General features: G+C 32.0%; 2 protein-coding genes across 2 annotated transcripts; one reads left to right on the plus strand and one right to left on the minus strand.

Moving 5' to 3' along the window:
- Nucleotides 1-1173: 1173 nt before the first annotated feature.
- LOC133185956 (betaine--homocysteine S-methyltransferase 1-like) lies at nt 1174-12513 on the minus strand. The gene is made up of 7 exons (XM_061321242.1): nt 12453-12513; nt 7158-7348; nt 6620-6814; nt 5965-6076; nt 4293-4471; nt 1741-1822; nt 1174-1631 (listed from the first exon to the last, which is right to left on the minus strand). Exons 1-7 carry the CDS (start codon nt 12463-12465, stop codon nt 1339-1341), a joined length of 1065 nt encoding a protein of 354 aa, XP_061177226.1. The 5' UTR covers nt 12466-12513; the 3' UTR covers nt 1174-1338.
- Nucleotides 12514-18112: 5599 nt separating this feature from the next.
- Nucleotides 18113-19196, plus strand: LOC133185017 (uncharacterized). Its single transcript, XM_061320081.1, has one exon. The coding sequence runs from the start codon at nt 18113-18115 to the stop codon at nt 19097-19099; it is 987 nt and encodes a 328-aa protein (XP_061176065.1). The 3' UTR covers nt 19100-19196.
- Nucleotides 19197-22315: the final 3119 nt, after the last annotated feature.

Here is a 22315-nt window from a genome sequence, read left to right on the forward strand (position 1 = left end):
AATTACAGAAAATGATAGAACCGTTAAAGAAAAAATACGAATGTTTTTACAACGACAAAATGATAGATAGATTATTGTATAATTTTCATTAGGGCAAAAAGTGCACGTCAATAATTAAATTATTTTTTACTAAACAAAATTTCTCGATGAAGCAAAAAGAAATATTGTATCTCATCTCGGTGGATAAAACAAATGCTGACCTTAAAGAAGGGTGTATCCATTTCCAAAAGTTAAAACTTGTAATTACATTGTAATTATCATTTCTAAGAGGATTCGAAATTAAAAAAAATAGATAAAAATACAAGTTACATGTATGTTTTGGCTCTATCCCTTTTTATTGAGAAACAGCCATAGTCAATTCCAATCAAGCGTTCCGTGGTGATGGATAGTGCACAATTTTCCATTGTGCCATTTTGTAAATTTTGAATTTATCGGGTGGCAGTGCAAATTGAAAATTTTGTATTACTGCCACCCTGTAAAAAAAAAAATTGCAATATGACCAAGAACAACTAGAAACATGTAATAACTGTTTTAGATTATATATATATATATATATATATATATATATATATATATATATATATATATATATATATATATATATATATATATATATATATATATATATATATATACGAGGGTCCTAAACAAAGCGTTTATGCGCAAACTAAGCTGAAGCTCTCAGCAAATGTTTATTTGTCCTATTTGAGTATTTTTTAATTTTTTAATGAAATATAGAGAAAAGGAAGTTATTAAACTTGAATATGCTCGGGGTATGGTCCTATGGTACCTATGAAATAACTAAGGGTTGAGGTAAAAATTATCATATTTTAAAGTCCCTATTTATTATTAATAATATTATTAATGGAAAATGTATTAATTAGTGTAAATTTTAGAACGCAGTATTGATTATTTTTCACTCTAGACAACGTGTCCACCATTTTACCGGACAGCCCTCGTATATATATATATATATAGAGAGAGAGAGAGAGAGAGAGAGAGAGAGAGAGAGAGAGGTTAGCATTTTACGCAATAAAATCGTCTAACTTTGTAAATGTTTAATGTTCCCAAATACGTCCAGCAAGTATTAAAGCAAATCAACTTATGTGGATGTCCCTACTCAAATACTTGACTGTAAAGCATATCTTTCAATCAAATGGAATTTAATTTGGATAATTATTTCAAATACAAGCATGTATGCTCTTTATAGTATATATTGATTCCGTTTAAATGAAAACGAAAATTTATTATACGGAATGAAATACTGGGTAAGTTGTATATACACGTTTCTAATATGGGCTAAAACTGAGAACAGAATTCATGCTTTCAATTTGGAGATTACTGAACCATATAGTCCGTGCCATACATATAAAGACGCGTTTTCTTGGCCATGACATTAATTTTGTCTGAATTGGACGTCTGGATATACGATTTTGACATGTCCATGGAGTACTTGCTGGCGGGGGGTCGTCTTCCCAGCGTCTCGGCCAGATCCCTCATGTAGGCTGCAGTATTTCCACAACACAATCCAAGGTATTGAACACCTATTTCCTGGGCTTCTTTTGCAAATTCTATAACATCCTTGGCCCCACACCTTGCGCTTTCCAGATTCCTTGGATACAAATAATCACCTGTAAAAAAGGCAAAACTTGTATATCCATAGATAACAGAAAAAATCATAGGAAAAAGAAAGCAAGACAGATGAAGTTGATGGATGAAACTGTTTTTAAAGGCTTTTACCTGATTCTTTATCCTTGATAGAATAAAATGTTCGACAATCATCCCGACATTGAAATGGTACAGGTAAGGCAGCGATTGGACCCTAAAATTTCCATTAATAATTAATTTAAATGCAAAAGGGATTGATCTTACACGGAGGTACTACCGGGCTTTCTGGTAAAGCTTTTATAGAAATTTTCTAAAATGTAGACAAATTAAGAAGCAAAGGACAGTCTCCATTATTTACTTATGTATGGCTATTTGTTGTTAGACTTTATTTTCTAATAAAAAGAAATCAGAAAAAATTGCTCATTTTTTCTTTATAACAATATCAAATAAAAACGAGAAAAAATGAAATAATTCTTGAGGGTGAAGGCCTTTTCTTTGGACTGAAATTTGATAGACCAAGAGAAGCATACTATCAATTCCGAACTCCTCCAGATAAATTATTACATTATATAGAATTTAAATCACATTCTAAGTGTAGTTTGTAATAAGTATTAATAAAACAATGAAATAGCATTATGTACATTATAAAGAGTCATATCTGCATTAAATTTACATTATAAAACTTTTTATCTACAAAAAAAATCCTTCACAACCTCTTTCTATTTCTTTGCAATTGTTGTGGGAGACAAGAGTAGTTTTAATATATCCTGTGTGAATATATTTGTTTTCAGGATGAAAAAGATAAGTCATAATTTTTATATCTACATGTATATTTTTAATGCACATTCACTGAAAAAAAAATCACAATTTCTTCCAAATGGCAATATCAGGGTATTACTCATAAAATAAATCAGTCTGATTAAAATCAGATCTTTGTTACGCTCCGAAACTATGATGGTCGCCAATCTTTGAACAAAATCTTGGAGCGTAACAAAGGTATGATTTTAGTCAGATTGAAACAAAAAATCTGCTCCGTTTTAACTCTTATCTAATTCTACACAAAGGTATACGGTTGTCTTAGAAAAACACGTACATTTTCAATCTTTGTTTCACTAATAATACAAAGAAAAAAATTGGCATACAACATAAGCTAAACCTTTTTGAATTTCGCAGAGAAATTTTAATTTAATTTGTCTCTAAATAACATTTTTCTCTAAATTGAAAAAAATCTTTAAAAATAGTAGCCGGTGCTGCAACACTGACGACATCAAAATGTAGCTCGTGGCGTTTGTAATTTTGTTCAGGAATTGTGTGTCTTTAAAAGTTCTTTTTGAAGCACAAATAGGACATTGCATTTGTTTTTCGGTTAGTTATCAAATTACCTCCCTCAAAAATTCTAGAGTCATCAAAAGTTCGCGGAATTAATTATTTCAATTGACAATTTCCCAACTCCGATCAGAATTCCAACTTCACGTATGACGTCTAGCTCATGGCGTTTCAGTTTGTCTTCATTTTAGTTGGTCTATCAAACGCCTCTTCAAATGGATAACCTGTGCAGCCATCCTTGAACCTAACTTGCCAGGTACATGTATAAACCAGTGTCCGAGATACGTGTTTGTGTTGTTCCATCCTTGCCATCTCTTTTCCCGTCTGGACAGGAGTCATACTGTACTGAATGACAATTTCGTAATATCGCCCGACGTCACCATTTTTTGTGAGAATATCAGAAACAGAAAGCGTTTGTGCATATAATGTCATATATCTCTTATTTTTGATGTCAAATTAATGAATTTTCACACATTAAAGCTAAAGATCATAGAGTTTTATGGGTGTAAATTTTATCACTTTATACCCATGTATTTCCTTATGATCTGGTAATAAAAGAAACCTCGCTGATAATGTCATTTTTAAAAAGTTAAAAAAGAGGTTTGCCGAACCGACGATATTTAATGTCCTTTAAATGCTGTTTCCAAATGTATATGACATAACAAACTTTTTATATATTTGTCAAAATGATATGAACATTTCATTTTCCCAACGATGTGCCAAAAAAAGAATAATTTAGTTTGGTTGTTTATGAGTATATATTTTCTGGGACAACTCTTAATTCTACATTCGTATAATTAGACTTGCTGTCTGAATCCATTTCTCATGATACAAAAATATGAAGAAAATTTGGAAATGAGTGCCTGTTGAATCTTACTGTAAAAATAAATTCAATATCTAGTCATGTTGTGTATGTCAACAATTAGAAAACTATCTATCAATTTTTCTGTGATTTTGTCTTTTGATTTAGCATTGTTTTTGGCGATTTAACAAAAATTATTCATTTATTAAAACATAAGTCGGTTGGTTGATTGATTGTTTGGTTTACATCCCTTTAAGAATTTTTTTCATTCATGCTGGAATGCCACCAGTTGCCGACGGAAGGCTGCAGATCTTGGCAGTTACGGGCATTGAGCAATGAAGGATCTTTTCCGTACCAGCATCTACTTTGACACTAACCTCGGTATCCGAAGGACCAGTCTCTACGTTACGCATCGGGATTCGAAGCCGCGACGTAAGGTTAAACTCCCTATACTTACGGACTCTAGAACACTGCACCACGCGGGCGATCAAACACACATGATATCTTAATAATCATTTTCATTTGCTATCTAAATTCATAAGTAAAAGATGATAACCTTGCATGTTTTTCTGATTTCTTTGAGCAGTGGAATCATCGTCTTGGGACCCCGAGCACAATTAAGACCGACAACTGCTGCCCCAGCCTCCTCCAATCGACGACAAGCTTCTGGTATCGGAACGCCATCTACCGTTTCGTCGGGACAATATGAAGCAAATGTAATGACGGCTGGGACTCCTTGAAAATTTCGGTTCATAAATATTTTCAATTGTATACTACGATGACCGACAGCGGCCGCCACTTTTGATTCTGAATATTGTCATTTTGTACAGCTTTTTTGTCAATTTTCGTTGACAAATTACAACTAAACTGGTAATGTTATATGTCCATATACAGTTTTTACACTGACAATTTACACTGGAGAAAATCATTAAAATTCTTTCTTGTGATATGAAATGAAGATACATAAAACAGGTTACTTGAAGGTGATAAGCTTAAGGTTCTAGCAGAACAGCAAGGTCGGGGTGATTACAGATTAGTATTGTCTTCTAGATATACTTTCTCGAGAGACTGTAGTAATTAATTCATAAAATTCCATGTTAGTGTACCTGCTGGTCACATCATAGGTAACCAGGATGAAATTTTCCAGGTCTATCAGAAATTTGATTTTGTTCATAATCGGACGTGTCTTTGATGTATGAATTTTGTTTTTTAAACAATGCGCATGAGGAAATGATCACATTAGTTACATGTCCCTATATTTTCATTCCCGTGCCACATTGAAAAATAATTGGCCGACCAGGTGGAAGTCTTGAGAGGTTGCGTTGGACTTTAAAAGTGTTTCAAGCATTTAGTTATTAATTTTATGTATTTAGAGAGCAAATACAGACTCCCACATTTAAGGTTGTCATTTTATTCTTGCTTAAAAACGGGTATATTTCCGTATCTAAAGTTTTGTTTTTGATACATTCCATAAACTTTTGATTGGATGCTCACATGTAAAGCTACTAAATCCTATTTTTCTACCTCTACATAATAGGTAGAATCGAGTTGTCTCATACAATCTGATGATCGAGATATATCCATTATATTCATGTATATCCATTACAACAAACGTATTACTTTTATTCGCCTTTTTAATTACAATCCCAAGAATATCGTTTAAATGATACAGCAAGGTGACAGAATGACGATTTACGTCTAGTCTAGGATTAACTGGGTTACGATATCTCAGACTAATTGAGGGTGAAAATCATTAAAATGCTCCTTATCTCTTTCAAGCCACCTGTTTTATGTATCTTAATTTCATATCACACGAAAGAATTTTAATGTTTTTCGCTGGTGTAAATTGTCAGTGTAAAAAGTGTACATGTACATATAGCATTCCCAGTTTAGTTGTAATATGTCAACGAAAATTGACAAAAACGCTGTACAAAATGACAATATTCTTAATCAGAAAGTGGCGGCCGCTATCGGCCATCGTAGTATACAATAGGAGTCAACTTCAAAACTGAATTTTAAATAATTTTCTCGCAGAAGGGGAAAAAATTATACAAAATATTTTTTAAAACTTTTGTAGCTAATTATCCATTTAATAATACCTCTTTTTCATCAAGTGGACAAAATTACAGCTCAAACAAAGATCACTGCAATATAATCAGGTAAAAAAAACTGAACCATTAGGAAATGAATTTTTTTTTTTCAAATTGACAGATGAGATCGATCTTTACCTTTTCCGTACTTTTGAATGCATTCTAATGCTAACAAGGCTTCACTAACAATGTCAAATGTCTCTCCAGTGATATAGTCTACTCCCGCCTCGACAGCCCACTCTACCATTTCCTAGAAACGATGACAGCGCATTAAACATTTAGGACAGTTTACTGCACTTTTGATAGAATAAAGAAGGTTGCATAATCATTGAGAGGAGTCTACTTGGTTTATATTGTGCCAGTCATTTTTCTTGGTCACATAATATTGTGCAAACATTCAATTCTTCAAGGACAATTTTCATGGATTGCTTAATATCCAATTTTCTTGGACAAACATCTCATTTTGATAGGAAAAGCTTGAATATTAGTATTCGTAGAGGTTTAAGTTGAAGAGGAAATGGAAACCCACGAAATTCCATATAATGTAGTTTATGCTATTATATACTGCAAACCAACTTTTATTCGCGTGTGAGAAATATCCGCGAATTTCGCGACCTACCTTAACTTGTGAATATTATTCGCCTCGAACTATTTATTTTGCTTTATATTTGTAAAGAATGTTTCCTCAGTCGCAAAAAATGATCGTTGCGGATTGATTTCTAACTGAAAAATCGCGAATAAAAGATGACGCAAATAATAGTTGGTTACCAGTATCACTGAGAATGCAAGAAACCTTAAACATTTGCCGACACTTCTCTACAGCAACAGGATCATTTTCGTCATAGACCCTTGTGTGACATATCCCCCCTGCCAACAGAGCACCTGTTTCTTCTGCCACTTCTTTAGCAATTCGAAGAGCCTGACGATTCAACTTCTCTACATAGTCTTCTTTATTAATTGACTTCAGTCTCTCTCGATGAGCACAGTACTAGATAAAAGAGATATCTTTTTATTAATTAAAATGAAATAAAGTATCTTAAACATTAAGAGGAGTTGAATATTTATATCTCTAGAAGACAGATTTTGTAATTTTTCTGATAAGAAAAATTGGTATTTATTCATTGAAAAATGAATTAAAGTTTTATTGTGCCCTTCCGATCTTTTAATGATGGATCTAAAAAAAATTGAAGTACCCATATTTTTTATTTAAACATATGAGATGAATGATCCACAATTATTATATAGAAAGATATCATACATATATGATTGATTATATACATATACGACTGATGGTCCCATTTATAGCATAAAAACATTTATTATAAACGCACAGTAAATGCTAAAACTACGTCACTCCCAGCATGAACAAATTCATGATGCATTGCTTTTACAAGATCGGGATGTTCCATTACTACTTCCGGAGCATTGTGTCCACGGTTCAGATAGCCACGTCTGTCAAATTCCCACATATATCCCTCCGCTACTAAGATTGTTTCCCCCGCTGTCAAACGCTGCAGAAACCCTAGATGAAATATATGGAGATAACGAACAGTATTCAAGCTCAAAAGGCCATTATACAATTCAAAATAGAAGCAGAGCAAACACGGACCTCCAAACATCAGAGGTGGGATCAGGTGCCATGGAGGAGTGAGCATCCCCTGCCGACCGGTTACATCCGCCGTGTGCTCCTTGTCATGATCGGGAAATAACGGAAAAATCCGTCGACAATTCAGTGTGTAAATAATGGCCTAACAATTAGTATGAAAAACGTCAGTCAGCATTTGACTCAATGATAAACTGTATTTGCTGACAAGGTCATTGTATCGACCATAGAACTTACGAAATGATGACTTTAAACGAGACAGCTGATATTCTTGTTTCATCAACTTATTTGTCAATAATTTACCTCGTTTTAGAAATTGTACAAACGTAGAGCATGCTCTTGCGTATCGAATCAACTGAGAGATATATACCCCGTATGCAGGTGATGAAGGTATATTGCTGCATAAGTAAGGGAAGTTGACGATTGAAAAGTTAAAGTCATCACGTTTATCATAAAGCTTGGTTGTTAGATTACCATTAACGTCTTTTTCAAGTAAAATATCCAAATATGAAACAGATGTGTCAGACTCTGTGGTATCTTTTATCTCAAGTTCACCAGGATATATCGTATCGACATAAGAATGAAAATAGCCATTGTTGATTGACAGTACGTCGTCGATCTATCTAAATGTCGAGTTGAACGCCACAGCAAGTGTTTTCTTCTTTTCACGTACAAGATTTTGGACAAATTCTGCTTCATATGAATAACGGGGCGCAATCGGTACCCATCGGAATTCCAATAGATTGTTGGAAGACCTGGTCTCCAAAAACCACATAGATATTGTCAATCAGAAACTCAAGCATCTTTTTAATGTCAACTTCAGAGTACTTATGTGTACAATCAGAATGTTTTTTAACAAAATAATTTTGCAAATGACCAATGACAAGGTAAGTATATTTACGAGTTCCATTTTTATTGAAAAAGCAGCTGTCAATGATATCAAAAAGCCTGGACTTTAATTTATCGTGGGGAATGGTTGTGTATAAAGTTGAAAAGTCGTAAGTTTTTAAGCTGTTGATTTTGGTAAAATCTTGTGATTTCAAATTTTCCAAAAGTTCCTTGGAATTTTTAAGTATCCACATCTGATTTACACCACTTCTCGAATATATTGTTGCACAGTACTCTTGAAGTTTCTCCTTCACCACTGTTAATATCTTAGTGAGGAGTAAACATAGAGGCTTGGTTGAACATTTACTGGAACCCGCTATGTATCTTTGTTTGTAAGGATTTTTATGAAGTTTCGAAATCCAATATAAATATGGTAATTCGAATCCATTTTGGTTGTTTGGAATATTAAAAATATTCAGAACTGATATGATTTTGAAGAATTTCTTCCTTAGAAAGGGAACTATGAGTATAAGTTGGATTACCACTTGCAGAATTAAATCCAAGTTCCTCTAAAATACATTTAATATAATGAGCCTTACAAACAAAGACAATGTTGTTACCTGCTTTGTCAGCAGGGACCAGTACGTACTGATCATGTAATCTATCTAATTCTTTTTTCACTTCTTGATTATTGAATACAGAAGGATAGATGGTTTTCACATTGCCTCTCAATTTTTTAATGCGCGATTTTAACATACATCTGATACATTTAATCCATTCTGACAAAGTGTCAAGGTCTTCTTTTTCATGTCTGGCCCATCGCCTGGCGTAGTCCTCTACAGAATCCATGATATTTATGAAATTCTTACGCCAGTTGAAGGATCTGGGTTCCCTAAATTTAGGACCTTTTAAAATTAGTGATCTAAGGTCCTCATTATTAACTATATTTACGTCACCAGTAATTAGAAAAGAATTACATTATTAATTTTGTTCTTACAAATGTGGGGTCCCTTATGTACTTTTAAGCAATATAATGTACATATGAAAAATTATCCTGTTGTTTACTTCATAAACTGAAGATAAATAAGTAGGCTTAGCATATTTGAAAATTAGCAATGTAACTAATATTTATTGTGAAATTTTTCTAAATCTGAATTGCAATAGGAAATTTAAACATCTGTACATGTATGAAGAAGCCCTTGTGCCCTTTCTACTAGAAACGCTAGCTACTAGCGAGCAGTATAAGTTCTCTATATACTGTCTGCAAGCACTTCCCCCGCTGAGGGAAGCTTCGTCCCAAAGCATAATATGAGTCCTATCTGGAGCCTCTTTAGTAAAGGTCACCTTTGCATCCACGGATATTAAGTCCTTAAATTGTCATAAAGTCTGAGCCCGAGAGTTTTCTGAAGCACGTCTCAGAACACCAAGGTTACTACTCCGCCGCCAATGTCGTAACATAAAATGGTTACCCATATGGATTCAGGGACCATACAGGCTCAACGAATCTTAACTTGCCTAATAAAACAGAGGGACCGCATCACTAGACAAGCTAGCTTCCTAGCAAAGCAGTATAAATTCCATATAGGAAAAAAATGAGAGTAAAGCATGTCAACATGCAAGATAATTATGTTGACATGCAAGCTATCAATCTTTTTAGAAAATGTGATCTTAAATTGGATAAAGAGCCATAGCTGCCTCCCCGACGACATGGCCGACTCAAGAATTTAAAAGGAAATCACCTGCTTCTATTTATAGATATACCTTTTCAATTCAAGATCAAACTATGTAATATGGTTTGAGGACGAGTATTATATTTTCATAGTTGCAAGTATGTCAAATGACATTCATTTAATTTGTTCAATACTCTAATTCTGAGACAAAAGATTTAGAAAATCAATAAAAATAAAACAAGTAGCTATGAATTTACAAACTTTAAAGCTATATATGGCGTATCTGAGCTAAAAAAAATAAAATAAAATAAAAATACGAGATTGAGTGAAGATAAACCTGAATATGTTTTTTACTTTCAAATAAAAATTCTCATCGATTTTGAACTTGAATAACCTAATGTTTCCATAGTTAAATTGATTTTAAACTTTGTCTGTTAATTAAATGCGGAGTCGTTAAATAAATCGGATATTGTATTAAATTTCTAATACCTGTGAAACGTGATTGATTTTAGTTGTGTAATTTACAGGAAAGTCCTATCTTTATATAAAGTAATAAAACAAATAGAAAGATCTTTTTAATTTTAGCTAAATACGCCATATATGACTTTAATAAAATAGTTTAGGACTGTCTTTTCCCGAGATACTTTCAAAGTGTAATGTGTATATTATAACTTCCTGAAATTATGCATATTATAAAACGTAAAAAAGAAAAACGTAGAAAAGATATACAAAGAAAAAAATTTAAAAAGCATAAATGGAAAAATGTGGGGCTCGAACTCGCAATCACCATATTTACATTCCAGCAATCATACCACTGCGCCAACGAAGTCAATGATGTCAAATGGATAAATTTAAGACAGATTGCTAAATCTTACGATTATTTGAGAAGAAAATTTGAATATATATTTTCATCATTTTCAATATGAAGACCACCTTTAACCAAAATTATCTAAATGTAATGAAGTGCAGTCATATCCAAATAAAATTATTCAAAAGTTGTTTTTCTGGTTAAGGGTGGTCTTTGGCAACAGTTTGTCATCTTTAGGTGGATACCTCAATATTTACTATACACTCCATACAAACTGGATAAATTTTATATTTATCATATGAAGGAACTATCAATATTGAAATATCATTATTGTGTGGTTTGGTTTTACGTATGTATAAACTACTATTGTATGACAAAATTTTGGATAAACAATGAATTTAAGAAATCACTAGTAGAGTAGGCGAAAATACCCATCAAATGCGCTATGGCTCTTTATTTACTAACGCCAGTATCTATAACATCATACATAAAAGATGCAACATAGTTATTTTAATATACATCTTATCTATGTCAACATGCGAGATAATTACGTCGATATGCGACATATTTATGTCGACATCTGAGTTAATTAAGTCGACAGGCAAAATACATATGGTGACATGCGACATTTTAGTCAACATGCAACATGATTATGCTAACATGCGACTTATTTATGTCAACATGCGAGATAATTAGGCCGATATGCGACTATTATGTCAACATGCAAGAAATTATGTGGACATACGACTTATTTACATCAACATGAAAGATAGATACGACTTATTTTTGTCAACTAGCGAGATAATTATGTCGACGGGTGCATGACTTTACCTCGCATGTTGATATGAATTAATCGCACGTCAACATAACTATCTCGCATGTTGATATCATTAATTCACATGTCAACATAATTATTTGGTATGGTGACATAAATAAGGCATGTTGACATAAGTCACATGTATACATAATTGTATCACATCATGTTGACATAAATAAGTCGTATGTCATAAATACGTTGCATTTTGGACGTATGATGTCAAGTTACGGCGTAAGTAGATTTACCCATATAACAATCAGATTCTTTAAAAAAGATTGATAACTTGCATGTCAAGATAATTTATATGAAGAGGAATAATTGTAAATTATGTGAATTGAATATGGATGAAAAGAAATATGGAGAAAACGAACAGTATTCAAACTAAGAGTCTATCCAAACAATACAAATCGAGAGCAGAGCAATTATGAAAATGTCACCAGGCACATTGTTCATTCTTCGAAGCCAGTAATTGTTGTTAAAAAATATCTTAACAAGCACGCACTCTATTCTATGTTGTAGATGTTACATGTAGCTAGTTGTCTGTGAATGTGGAAATACTTTTCTTGTATTTAACTTATTTAGGATTAATTCGGATACAACTAACATACAGGTGGAGGTGAGTTGCATATATCAATAAAGTAATTATTTTTACCTTGACACATTTTAATTCGATCTTGCAACTAAGAGTAAAATTTGGGCACAACTTATCATAATTTGCAGATACGGTATCTATCCAGCAGTTCTTTTTTCTGTTTACATAAATAAGATATAATAATTATATATTAAAAAATAAAAAATGAATGTTTGCAACCTATTTAAAAACTTGTGTGACTGCATAAAAAGATTTATATTAGTATCATTTGTTTACACAATGCATGGCAAAAAAAATAGGCAACATACCTTTTTTGTCCATGGCCAGTCTTCTTGCAACCCTGACGCTGACCTAGATATGAGCTGGAGTGTTATCTATAAATGCGCACATACTCCTCATGACCAGCTACCTATAACGGATCCCCACGGACATATTTTGGTGTCTAAGAGTTAATATATTCCAACAGAGGATGTAGTGATAATGCTGTGATTTAAAATTGTTCCGATATGATGTAAATTATAAATATATGAGTTCAATATCAGGGACACTACTAACAGTTATTAAAAATGCATTCATATGAATTCAATAGAGAAGTTTAATTTACGTTTACATGTTTTTTAATACACATCCACATCTTGTCTTATTTTACCAAAATATCAGAATCGATGATTGTCATACAAATGCATAAGATTAGCAATAAATATACAAAATTTAAAATATATGAACAAATTCTATACATTTCTATATAGCTTAACACTTTAAATTGAATAAACAAAAGAATGCTGTTTTTTTTTTTTTTAATTTTTGATAGTTGAGCATAACACAAATACCCTGCTGAACTCCAGAGCTGGAAATGTTATTCAGTGGAGTAATTTGACTGGGTAGATTAATCCACCTTTCAAACAGAATTAAAAACGTTGTCAAGACTCTACGTTTTGTTTGATTTCTTGCTGTTTTCTTTGTAAAGTTTTCCCCGTTTAATCAGAGTAAGGTAGATCTATGGAGGAAAAAATTGTCAGCTTAATTTTCATGAAATCGTATAATTTCACAATATGAGGAGGGAAGTTTAATTGAAACTCCTTTAATTTTTACTTTAATGATTTGAACTTAATATTAAGCATTACCATTGCGATTTGAACAGAAAATAAATTTTATCATAAATGAAATCTTTTTTGACTTTGAAGAATCCGTGCATTTAATCTTACATGAGTTTAGCCTAATAATGTTACGTATGAAATACAAATATCTGATAATTTAAGAAAAGCCTTTACTTGGGAAAAAAAAAACCTTATTTAAATTTTCTACACAATAACATGAGAAAGAAGATTTTTTCAATAAAACTGAAAAAAAAATGATAATGCATACCTTATTTTCCCTTCTTTTGTCTTATTGTGAAATCATTAATTTTCGTTGGGGTTTAATTTTCGCTGTTTTCGTTCTATGAAGAGACTAATGAATTTATGTACTCCACGAAATGTTAAAATTTCAAATGTATAACGACTCAACATGTTGTCAACCACGAAATCCAATCCTCATGACTTTTTTCCTCAAATCCATTTTACCCCATTTGACTCCATATTTGGAACTTTGACAATTTGACATCACGCACGAAGATATGTGATTTTACAGTATATTCCGTCTTAAAACATTAATATCATTTTGATTACCCTTGCCTAGAAGTGACTCTTCAGCAACTTAAGTCTTATACTTTGTCAGTTTTAAAGAGAAAGGATGCGACTGTGTCAATTAGGAAATTTCAGATTATCTGATATTTATTAGAAAACTTCATATAATATTTCTCTTTGAAACATAGACTTTGGATGAAATTTTGTGACAAACCCTTTAACATCTGGCATTCATTTCTTTTTATTGCCCAGTCTTAACATCTTATTCTACTAATCTCCACTGATAGATTTAACACCTGAATGATTCTTTAAAAAAATTAAATATATACATCCAATAGCTTGAACTTTGATTTCTATGAGTTTGTTAAGTCACTCTATAGTAAATGATATGTTTGACAATAGCTTCCTACCTCAAGTATATACCTGCATTATAGTTCTCAGCATGATGTCATTGATAACTTACTTCGGTGATTTATTCAATACCACGTCCATTTCTTCTGACATAACAGCTCTGTAAACAACATGTACCACCATTATAGTCAGTCCTATTAGGTTTCCTGAATAGAGAAAAATGTTTTCATAACTGTGTAACATCATAAAATAATTTATAAATGTGAGCATATCAGAATAGATCTTTAACACAAAGATTTTAGCCTGATATGAGCTGCATAAGCAGCAAGAGAACAAGAGAAAATATGTATATAAAAGGAAAAAGTATCAAGACAGAAAGACGGACATGATGATTCCTAATGGTTATACAACTTTGAAATGTAAATGCAGCTTACAAGAGGTTTGTAATGAAGAAAAGGGAGAAAGTCATGACTTTGAATTACCTGTTCACTTATGAGCTTGAATGCTGTTCATATTTCCATATTTCATGAACAATATGTTATGGTTCCAACAGACAAGGTTTGTAACAATACCGTCTTCATTTGTAAGGTTTATCATTACAACTGTATTTTACATGAACTTTGTTTTAAAACTATAATCTGGAAATCCAACTTGTACTAATAGTTTCTAATGATAAAATTCTTCAAAATCACATTTCACATTCCAGTCAACCAAGGTGAGTTAAATCTTTCCTACCTATACTGTATTTCTCACCTTCATAAAAATCATTACAAACAAAGATACATTGCCGGGTCCATCAAATGTTCTACCAAGCACCTATCTTTACTCCTCACAAAAATACTAAATGTTGTAAAGCAGAAATTTCAGACGTACTGTGTTACAGCATATTTGAAAAGTTGTATAAATCAAATGTAGATTCTCAAAAAACTCGAAAGAACTTTAAAGTCACATTTATTTCTCAAAAGTCAGAAATATCAAAAGTATTACTTTTCTACATTTTATTTTACCATTCGTCACGATAAATTAAAAATTAAGCTCTTTGATATCATAGACAACTGCTTCTTCAATAAACATCAAACTCGAAAATTTTCATATTTTCTTACTGGTCATCTATAAAAATACTTTGTTAAAAATCATCGTGATTCTACACAAAGTACTCTGAAGTTGATATGAAAAGGTTGCTGGAGTTCCTCATTGACAATATCTATGATGTCTTTGGGGACCAGGTCTTCCAACAATTTTAATGGCCACTAATATGAACCTTTATTAACCTATCTGTTTTTTATATTCCTATGAAACAGAATCTATTTAAAAACTGAAAACATGAAAATACGAAAGCATTACTGTGACCTTCAACTCGACATTCACATATTAATATATCGACGACGTTTTTTAATTAACAATTGTTACTTCCATTCATATGCCGAATGACACATGTATATCCCAGTGAACTCGAAATAAAAGACACCACAGAGTCTGCCACAGCCACATTTGTTTCATATTTGAATAATTTCCGTCGTGACTATAGACGATAGACCAAGAGTCAACTAAGAACTTACTAGTAACTGTATGACAAACGAGATGACTTCAGCTTTTCCATCGTCAAATTTCCTCTATCACCTACACATTGTGTTTATGTCTCCCAACTGAATCGAAACTTACAGCATGGTCTGCGTTCGATCAATTTTAAACCAAGGCAGTCTTCTGACAAATAAGTTAATGGTACAAGGATTTCAAGAATCTCGTTTAAAGTCAGCATTTCGTAAATTCTATGGTCGCTCTTATGACTTTGTTAGCAAATTTTACCCGTCACTGGGTTGTATTTTGACTGATGTATTTCACATTATTGTTAGGCCTTTGTTTTTATACTAAATTTGACTACGGATTGTTCCTGTCTACCGGCTCACGGCGGGTGTGACCAATCGACAACGGATGCTTACTCTTCCTAAGTACCTGATTCTACTTCTGGAATTAACAGTGGTCAATGTTTTATGCCCTGTTCCCAGACTTGAACGTTTCAGTTTTTATGAGATTGATCACTGTTCGGTACTTCAACCGGGGATGCTTGCTGCCCAGTACTGAACGAAAACAGAAACTTTTATTAGAAAAAAGATCGGTTGTAGAAATGAAAACTTTATAAAAACTAAGCGCTGTGTTTTTACTCGTCTACATTGAACAAAATATGCATGTCGTTCCAGTACAGTTAAAGTGAAACATCGTGAGCTATAAATAACTGCAGAATTTCCAATTGTTTAAATTTAGAAGAATGGATTTCCAAACTGAAAAAATGGCTAGCATCCTAACGCAGTGTTACGTACATGTAGATCTAGATTTCGATGGCACTCTACATGCTCTAGGATTTTGGAGAATTATGATTCAGTCTGGCCTTCTATTTTTTGTTGAGAAATTTCATTCTTAATCAGTGACTAGCACACGGGACTTATAAGTAACGGTGAGTTGTCGTTCTTTGCAAACAAAGACCAATCTAATATATTTTTTGCTTGCAACCAGTACCCTAGGTAAGTTATAAGAAAAAGAGACTTGCTACAGCTGTATTATGATAGTATAATAGTATAATATAGTAAACTAGTTATCTATAGAACAAAAACAGTTCTTTATCTTGATATATTTATTATTATGATATTTTATTCTGACAGTTTTGTGGGAAAGAAATAAGCAAAAATAATACATAAAAAATACATATCATTGAAGATTTATCGGAAAATAATATCCGTATGTACCAGTAATATTTCCTTCAAATTTTGTATCGGAAACTGGAATAAATACAATTCAAAATTCGATTGCCATTTTTACAAAAAACATTCCCTATGGAAAGATTTACTGTGGAAATGTATTTGTACGCATTTCTTGATTTATATGATCGTATAAAAAGGTTGAGGCCACTAGCCCAGATAAAAGATAATATCCCGTTTGGGTTTTAATACCCGAAATGGAATAAAAATTTACAGGTCATCAAATAAAATAGAATGTATTTATTTAGCTTGAAATATTGTCAATCTACAAAAATATACATTGAATCCAAACGCTACTGGCAAGCAAATTTTTCTGTATCATTCTGTTAATTAAGCACATTTACTCCATTAAAAATCCAATATTCCTTGAATTTTTATTTGAAATTGGAGGATTGGAGATGAATACTCGTTTGCTAACAGTTGTTGCATTCAGTGTATATTTATACGGATTTACATTATTTCTGATTTACATTATAACTGGGAGACATATACAGGTGATAACGGTATATTGCTACAAGTGAAGGAAGTTGACAATAGAAAAGTTGAAATCATCACATTTATCATAAAGTTTTGTTGTTAGGTTACCATTAAGGTCTTTTTCTAGTAAAATATCCAAATATGAAACAGATGTGTCAGACTCTGTGGTGTCTTTTATTTCAAGTTCACTGGGATATATATAGTCATATCAATTGAAGTAAAAATTGCTGATTGATAATACATCATCCATATATCTAAATGTCGAGTTGAAAGCTACAGCAAGCGTTTTCTTCTTCTCATGTAGAAGTTTCTGAATAAATTCTGCACCATCTGAAAACAAAAATTGGTCTACAAAAAATGGGGCGCAATTGGTACACATGGGAATTACAACAGATTGTTGGAAGACCTATTTTCCGAACTCTGCAAAGATATTGTCGATCGGAAACTCAAGCATTTTTTTAATATCAATTTCAGAGTACTTGTGTGTACAATCAAAATATTTTTAGCAAAATAACTTTGCAAATGACAAATGACAAGGTTAGTATATTTACGAGGTTCATTTTTATTGAAAAAGCATCTGTCTATGATGTCAAAAAGCCTGTACATTGTACTTTAATTTACCGTGGGGAGTGGTTGTATAAAGTATAGAAAAGCCGTACGTTTGATGTTAATGATTTTGGTAAAATTTTGTGATCTAATGAAAAAAACAATTAATTATGATTCTTAATGTCTATTTTTCTTATGTCATAGTTATTTACAGGCATGGATGTGACGTCATTAGAATTCCTGGATCCCTCCGGACTCAGCGATATTGAGACAAACTTGAAGGAAAGAATACAGAAAAATGAAAATTTGTTGGAAAGAAAAAGCAAACATCCGAAGAGGTCAATTAATATATTTTCAGAACTTGAGGAATTCAGGCCCTCTGTGTTTGAGAGGGAAATGGAGAATTTGAAACCGTGTATTGAAGAAACATCGAAATATTTAGCTGACATTGACAGAAAACAAGCAGATTTACGACGAAAATTTAATTCAACACATCACCTTGTTAAGAAACAGGAAGTGAGAAAGAAAAAGAAACTTTCCCTAGATGAAGAAACATCTGTAAGCTATCCTATTGAACTTATTGAGAAAGAAGAAGCAGTACGAGTCTGTTTGGGTAAATGTCTTCGACAGATCCAAATTGAACGTGTTGATGATATCAATCCTGGTGATCATTTAGTGTATCAACGCCCAGGATATCAACATCATGCTATTGTTGTGAATATAAAGAAAGTTGACGACATAACTGCTGATATTACTGTGATTCACAAAAGTGGCGATGGTTTGGACGTGGTCCAAGGATTAATTAGATACGTATTGACGATTGGACAAAGTAGTCCTAAAGGACGACTAAAAGAAGAAACCTTTGAAAGTGTTAATGTCACAAAGTCTTGTCTGTTTATTGTTAAGTACAAAACCAATCCTTATTCCCCTGATCAAATCATTAAGAGAGCACGTGAGCAATTGGACAAATCGAAATCTTCGGAATACAATTTAGCCAATAACAATTGTGAACACATTGTTACTTGGTGTGTTACTGGGGAGTGGTATAGTGACCAGATAAACAGTTTATGGATCAATGTTATGAATAAGTTCAAGCCTTTCTGTGAAGACACCGCTTCCCTTGAAAAGGTAGAAGATATGAGGCGATGTGAGCTTATTTGTGACGAATGTTATCTCAAATGTAAAACAAAGAAAACAGATTAAACATTTCAATCGTCTCATTTGCTTTAATAAATATATTAGTGTAAAGTGTGTAAATTGTTCTCTATATCAAATCTAAGAATAAAAATAGAGTGAAATATTTAGGAATGAAAACCACTATTGCAGTGCACATACAGTATAAGCGCAGTTAGCCATTAAGTTCAGTTACGTTGATGACATGTGAGATGTGATTCGTTATAATAATTAGAATTCTACGCAGATATAAATATTGGCCATGAAATTTAAATCTAAGACACAAAGTTATTTTTTGTGAAGTATTCAAGAATTCATTTGAGATTTGATAAATTCTAAAACTTTTTATGTGATAAAACACTCCACAGCGCATTTAGGTTCGATTTTAAAATGTGAATTTCAAATAGTAAAAAAAAATCAATATTCAAACATCTGAAATATTGTATCACTTAAATAAATTTTAGATTATTCCCTATGTTTCCGGAGATGGGTTTAATTACAGAATATATAAGAAATGGTATCAGAATCATCAGTAGTTTGAGTACTTGTTGTAATACTGTTTTAGCCATACGTTTGCCTTCGGAAAATTCCTAAGAACATAAACCTGTATATATCAGTCTCAGTAACTTATATTACTATTTCTGATTCTTCAAAGTTTTCTTTAATATATGATTCAATTCAATAAAGTTTCTTTTTTTTTTTTGGTCTAGACAGTCATTAAAAATGCTAAAATTAAGATATATTATTTATGTCCCAAAGTTCATATTTATGTTGTTCAAAATAATCATTAAAAGTCTTTCAAAGATAACATACCCCCCTCCCCCGTATGTTTTGTGTTGAAATGGCCTCATAATTAAACTATGTTGGATGCTGTATTTTGCCCTGTTCATGTTTCTCGTTGTTTACAGTATTCATGAATTTGATAACAGTTCATAAGCTTCAACTTTTTCATACAAACCATGGTATTAGTAGCATACAACATTCTAACAAACTTTTTAAAGTTAAATCCAATTAAGTATTTTTGAGCATTTTATGCATACAACATTCTATCAAACTCTTCAAAGTTAAAGCCAATTAAGTATTTTCAAGCATTTTATGCATATAGTTACAGAAAGTCAAGTATTTACTTTAATTGTATCATTTTATTTAAAGGTACTCCTGAATCTGTGTTTTGAGTTACAATATGTATGCAGTATGTTCTCTGACGTCGAACAAAACGTAAAATGCAAGCGTAATGTTGGCCTGCTAATCTAAGACACCAGCAAATATGTCCATATGCTCTTTTAGATAAAGTAACTTGAAAGTTTTTATCATTTATTTTTCACCGGAATACCAACAAAAGTGTCCTTTGTACGTGTAAATATAAAGTAGACATATATGTACCGATAAAGTACATATAGAATATGAAATAAACAGTAATATTTAAAGCCTTACAGATAGCTCTTACAAGGACATTTTTTCAATAAAAATGCTTCATGTGATTGCTTAAGTTTCTCTACTAATTAGTGTAAATTGATGATAGATTTACCAATCCCAATAATCTCCATTTACTTATCTGATAACTGTTGATTATATTAACAAAATGATTTATGAATGAATACATTTTCTGTGTTTGAGTATCCACTTACTTGTGTTTGTCCGTTCTAAAGATTAGGCAGTGTCAGGAATTCCTGAAAACAGTGTTGTTACAATTTTTCTAGAGCTTTCCTTTCTAACAACAATAAAGATGATATGGTTTAAGTAGAAGAAACTTCTAATTCAAAGAAAAAAACTAACAGGTGTACTTTCAGAGAATGGGCAATTTGTGGACTTTCTCTTTCACAGAGATGCGTATTTCATGGTATTTTAGCAGTTAAACAAAACAGTGAAATATGTAAGCAAAGTCGAGTTGTCGATCTTTGCAAGGAGCTAGTATTTACTGTTTTGCAAATTTACAAAGAAAAATCTTGTATTCTTAGTTATGGGAAAATAAAACGTCTGTCTCACTTTTTTTTCATATATAATTATATTGAGAAAACGTTTTGAACATTTGAATTGGATGTTATTTCTTTAATCGTGTTTTCAAAGAAATGAAATATATGCATAAAAATATGAAATAATTTGAATACGTTAATTTACTTCAGGTACCTTATGTAGAAGATTAGCATGGTCTGTTCGTTGATGTATTATGGAAATAATTTTATCCTCTATCATTACTTTATCCATATTGACCATTTTGGTTCTTGCACAGACCTAATGAAAGTACATACGTTAAAAAACAAATTTGGACGTTAAGTTACAGTGCATGGTGGCCAGCTATAGAGCGAACGAATGACCTCCTCAGGTGCTGAAAGGTGGTGGTTTTTTAAAGTCAATATGTGCTTAAGATTTTTTATTTTGTATAAGTAACATATTGTGCATCTTATTTAAGAACATTTCTGGTGTATTTCCAATAACAGTTTTACTGTCGATGGACCATGAGAGAGTGTTAAGTGAGCAAAGATATAGGCATAATGATAACTACTTCTTGAGAATCAGTGATTTACTTAGGATATATTAACAAACCATTGAACGTATTTGATATTACTTGAAAAAGTACAATTGCTCAGAAAACAGATTATGTGTCTCATTCATCTTGTTTTTTATGTGTAGTTTAAAAAAACGATTTCGTCCAACCACACTTTGTAGAAATGAAATATGTCTTTAAAAGTGGTGTGACAGTTGAGAATAAATCTTTTCCAAATTATTTATACGTTTCTTAAGTCAAATGTCTTTTATCTTTAGTGTACCAACATAATCATTCTATTATTGTTGATATAAAGAAATTGGCGACATAACTGCTGATTTTACTGTGATCCACAAAGTGGCAATGAGTTGGACGTGTTGTATGGAGTAATGAGATTTGTATTAACGATTTGACAAAGTAATCCAAAAGGACGACTCAAAGAAGAAACATTTGAAAGTGCTAATGCTAAAAAGTCTTGTCTGTTTATTGTTAAGGTCAGACGACACGTTCCTAAAAAATATATAATTTTTTCCTAAGAATTTGCCATTTACGTTTAACTACTTAAACAAGTTTCCTCACCAAAAATTGAGGTACCTTGCATGTACTAGGCATCTGAGCAAGATACTTGAGGGTGATATTTCTTATATATAATCCTTATGGATAATCATTTGAATTGCCAATGTCACAATTTTTAGTGTACTTTTTTTAAACATATTGAAAACAATTAAAAAATCACAAGAGAATGACAAATATGAATAATT

The sequence above is a fragment of the Saccostrea echinata genome, unplaced genomic scaffold (genome assembly GCF_033153115.1).
Source record: "Saccostrea echinata isolate AGI-Se365-2 ecotype Australia unplaced genomic scaffold, CSIRO_AGI_Sech_v1 ptg000012l, whole genome shotgun sequence".
Taxonomy (NCBI): domain Eukaryota; kingdom Metazoa; phylum Mollusca; class Bivalvia; order Ostreida; family Ostreidae; genus Saccostrea; species Saccostrea echinata.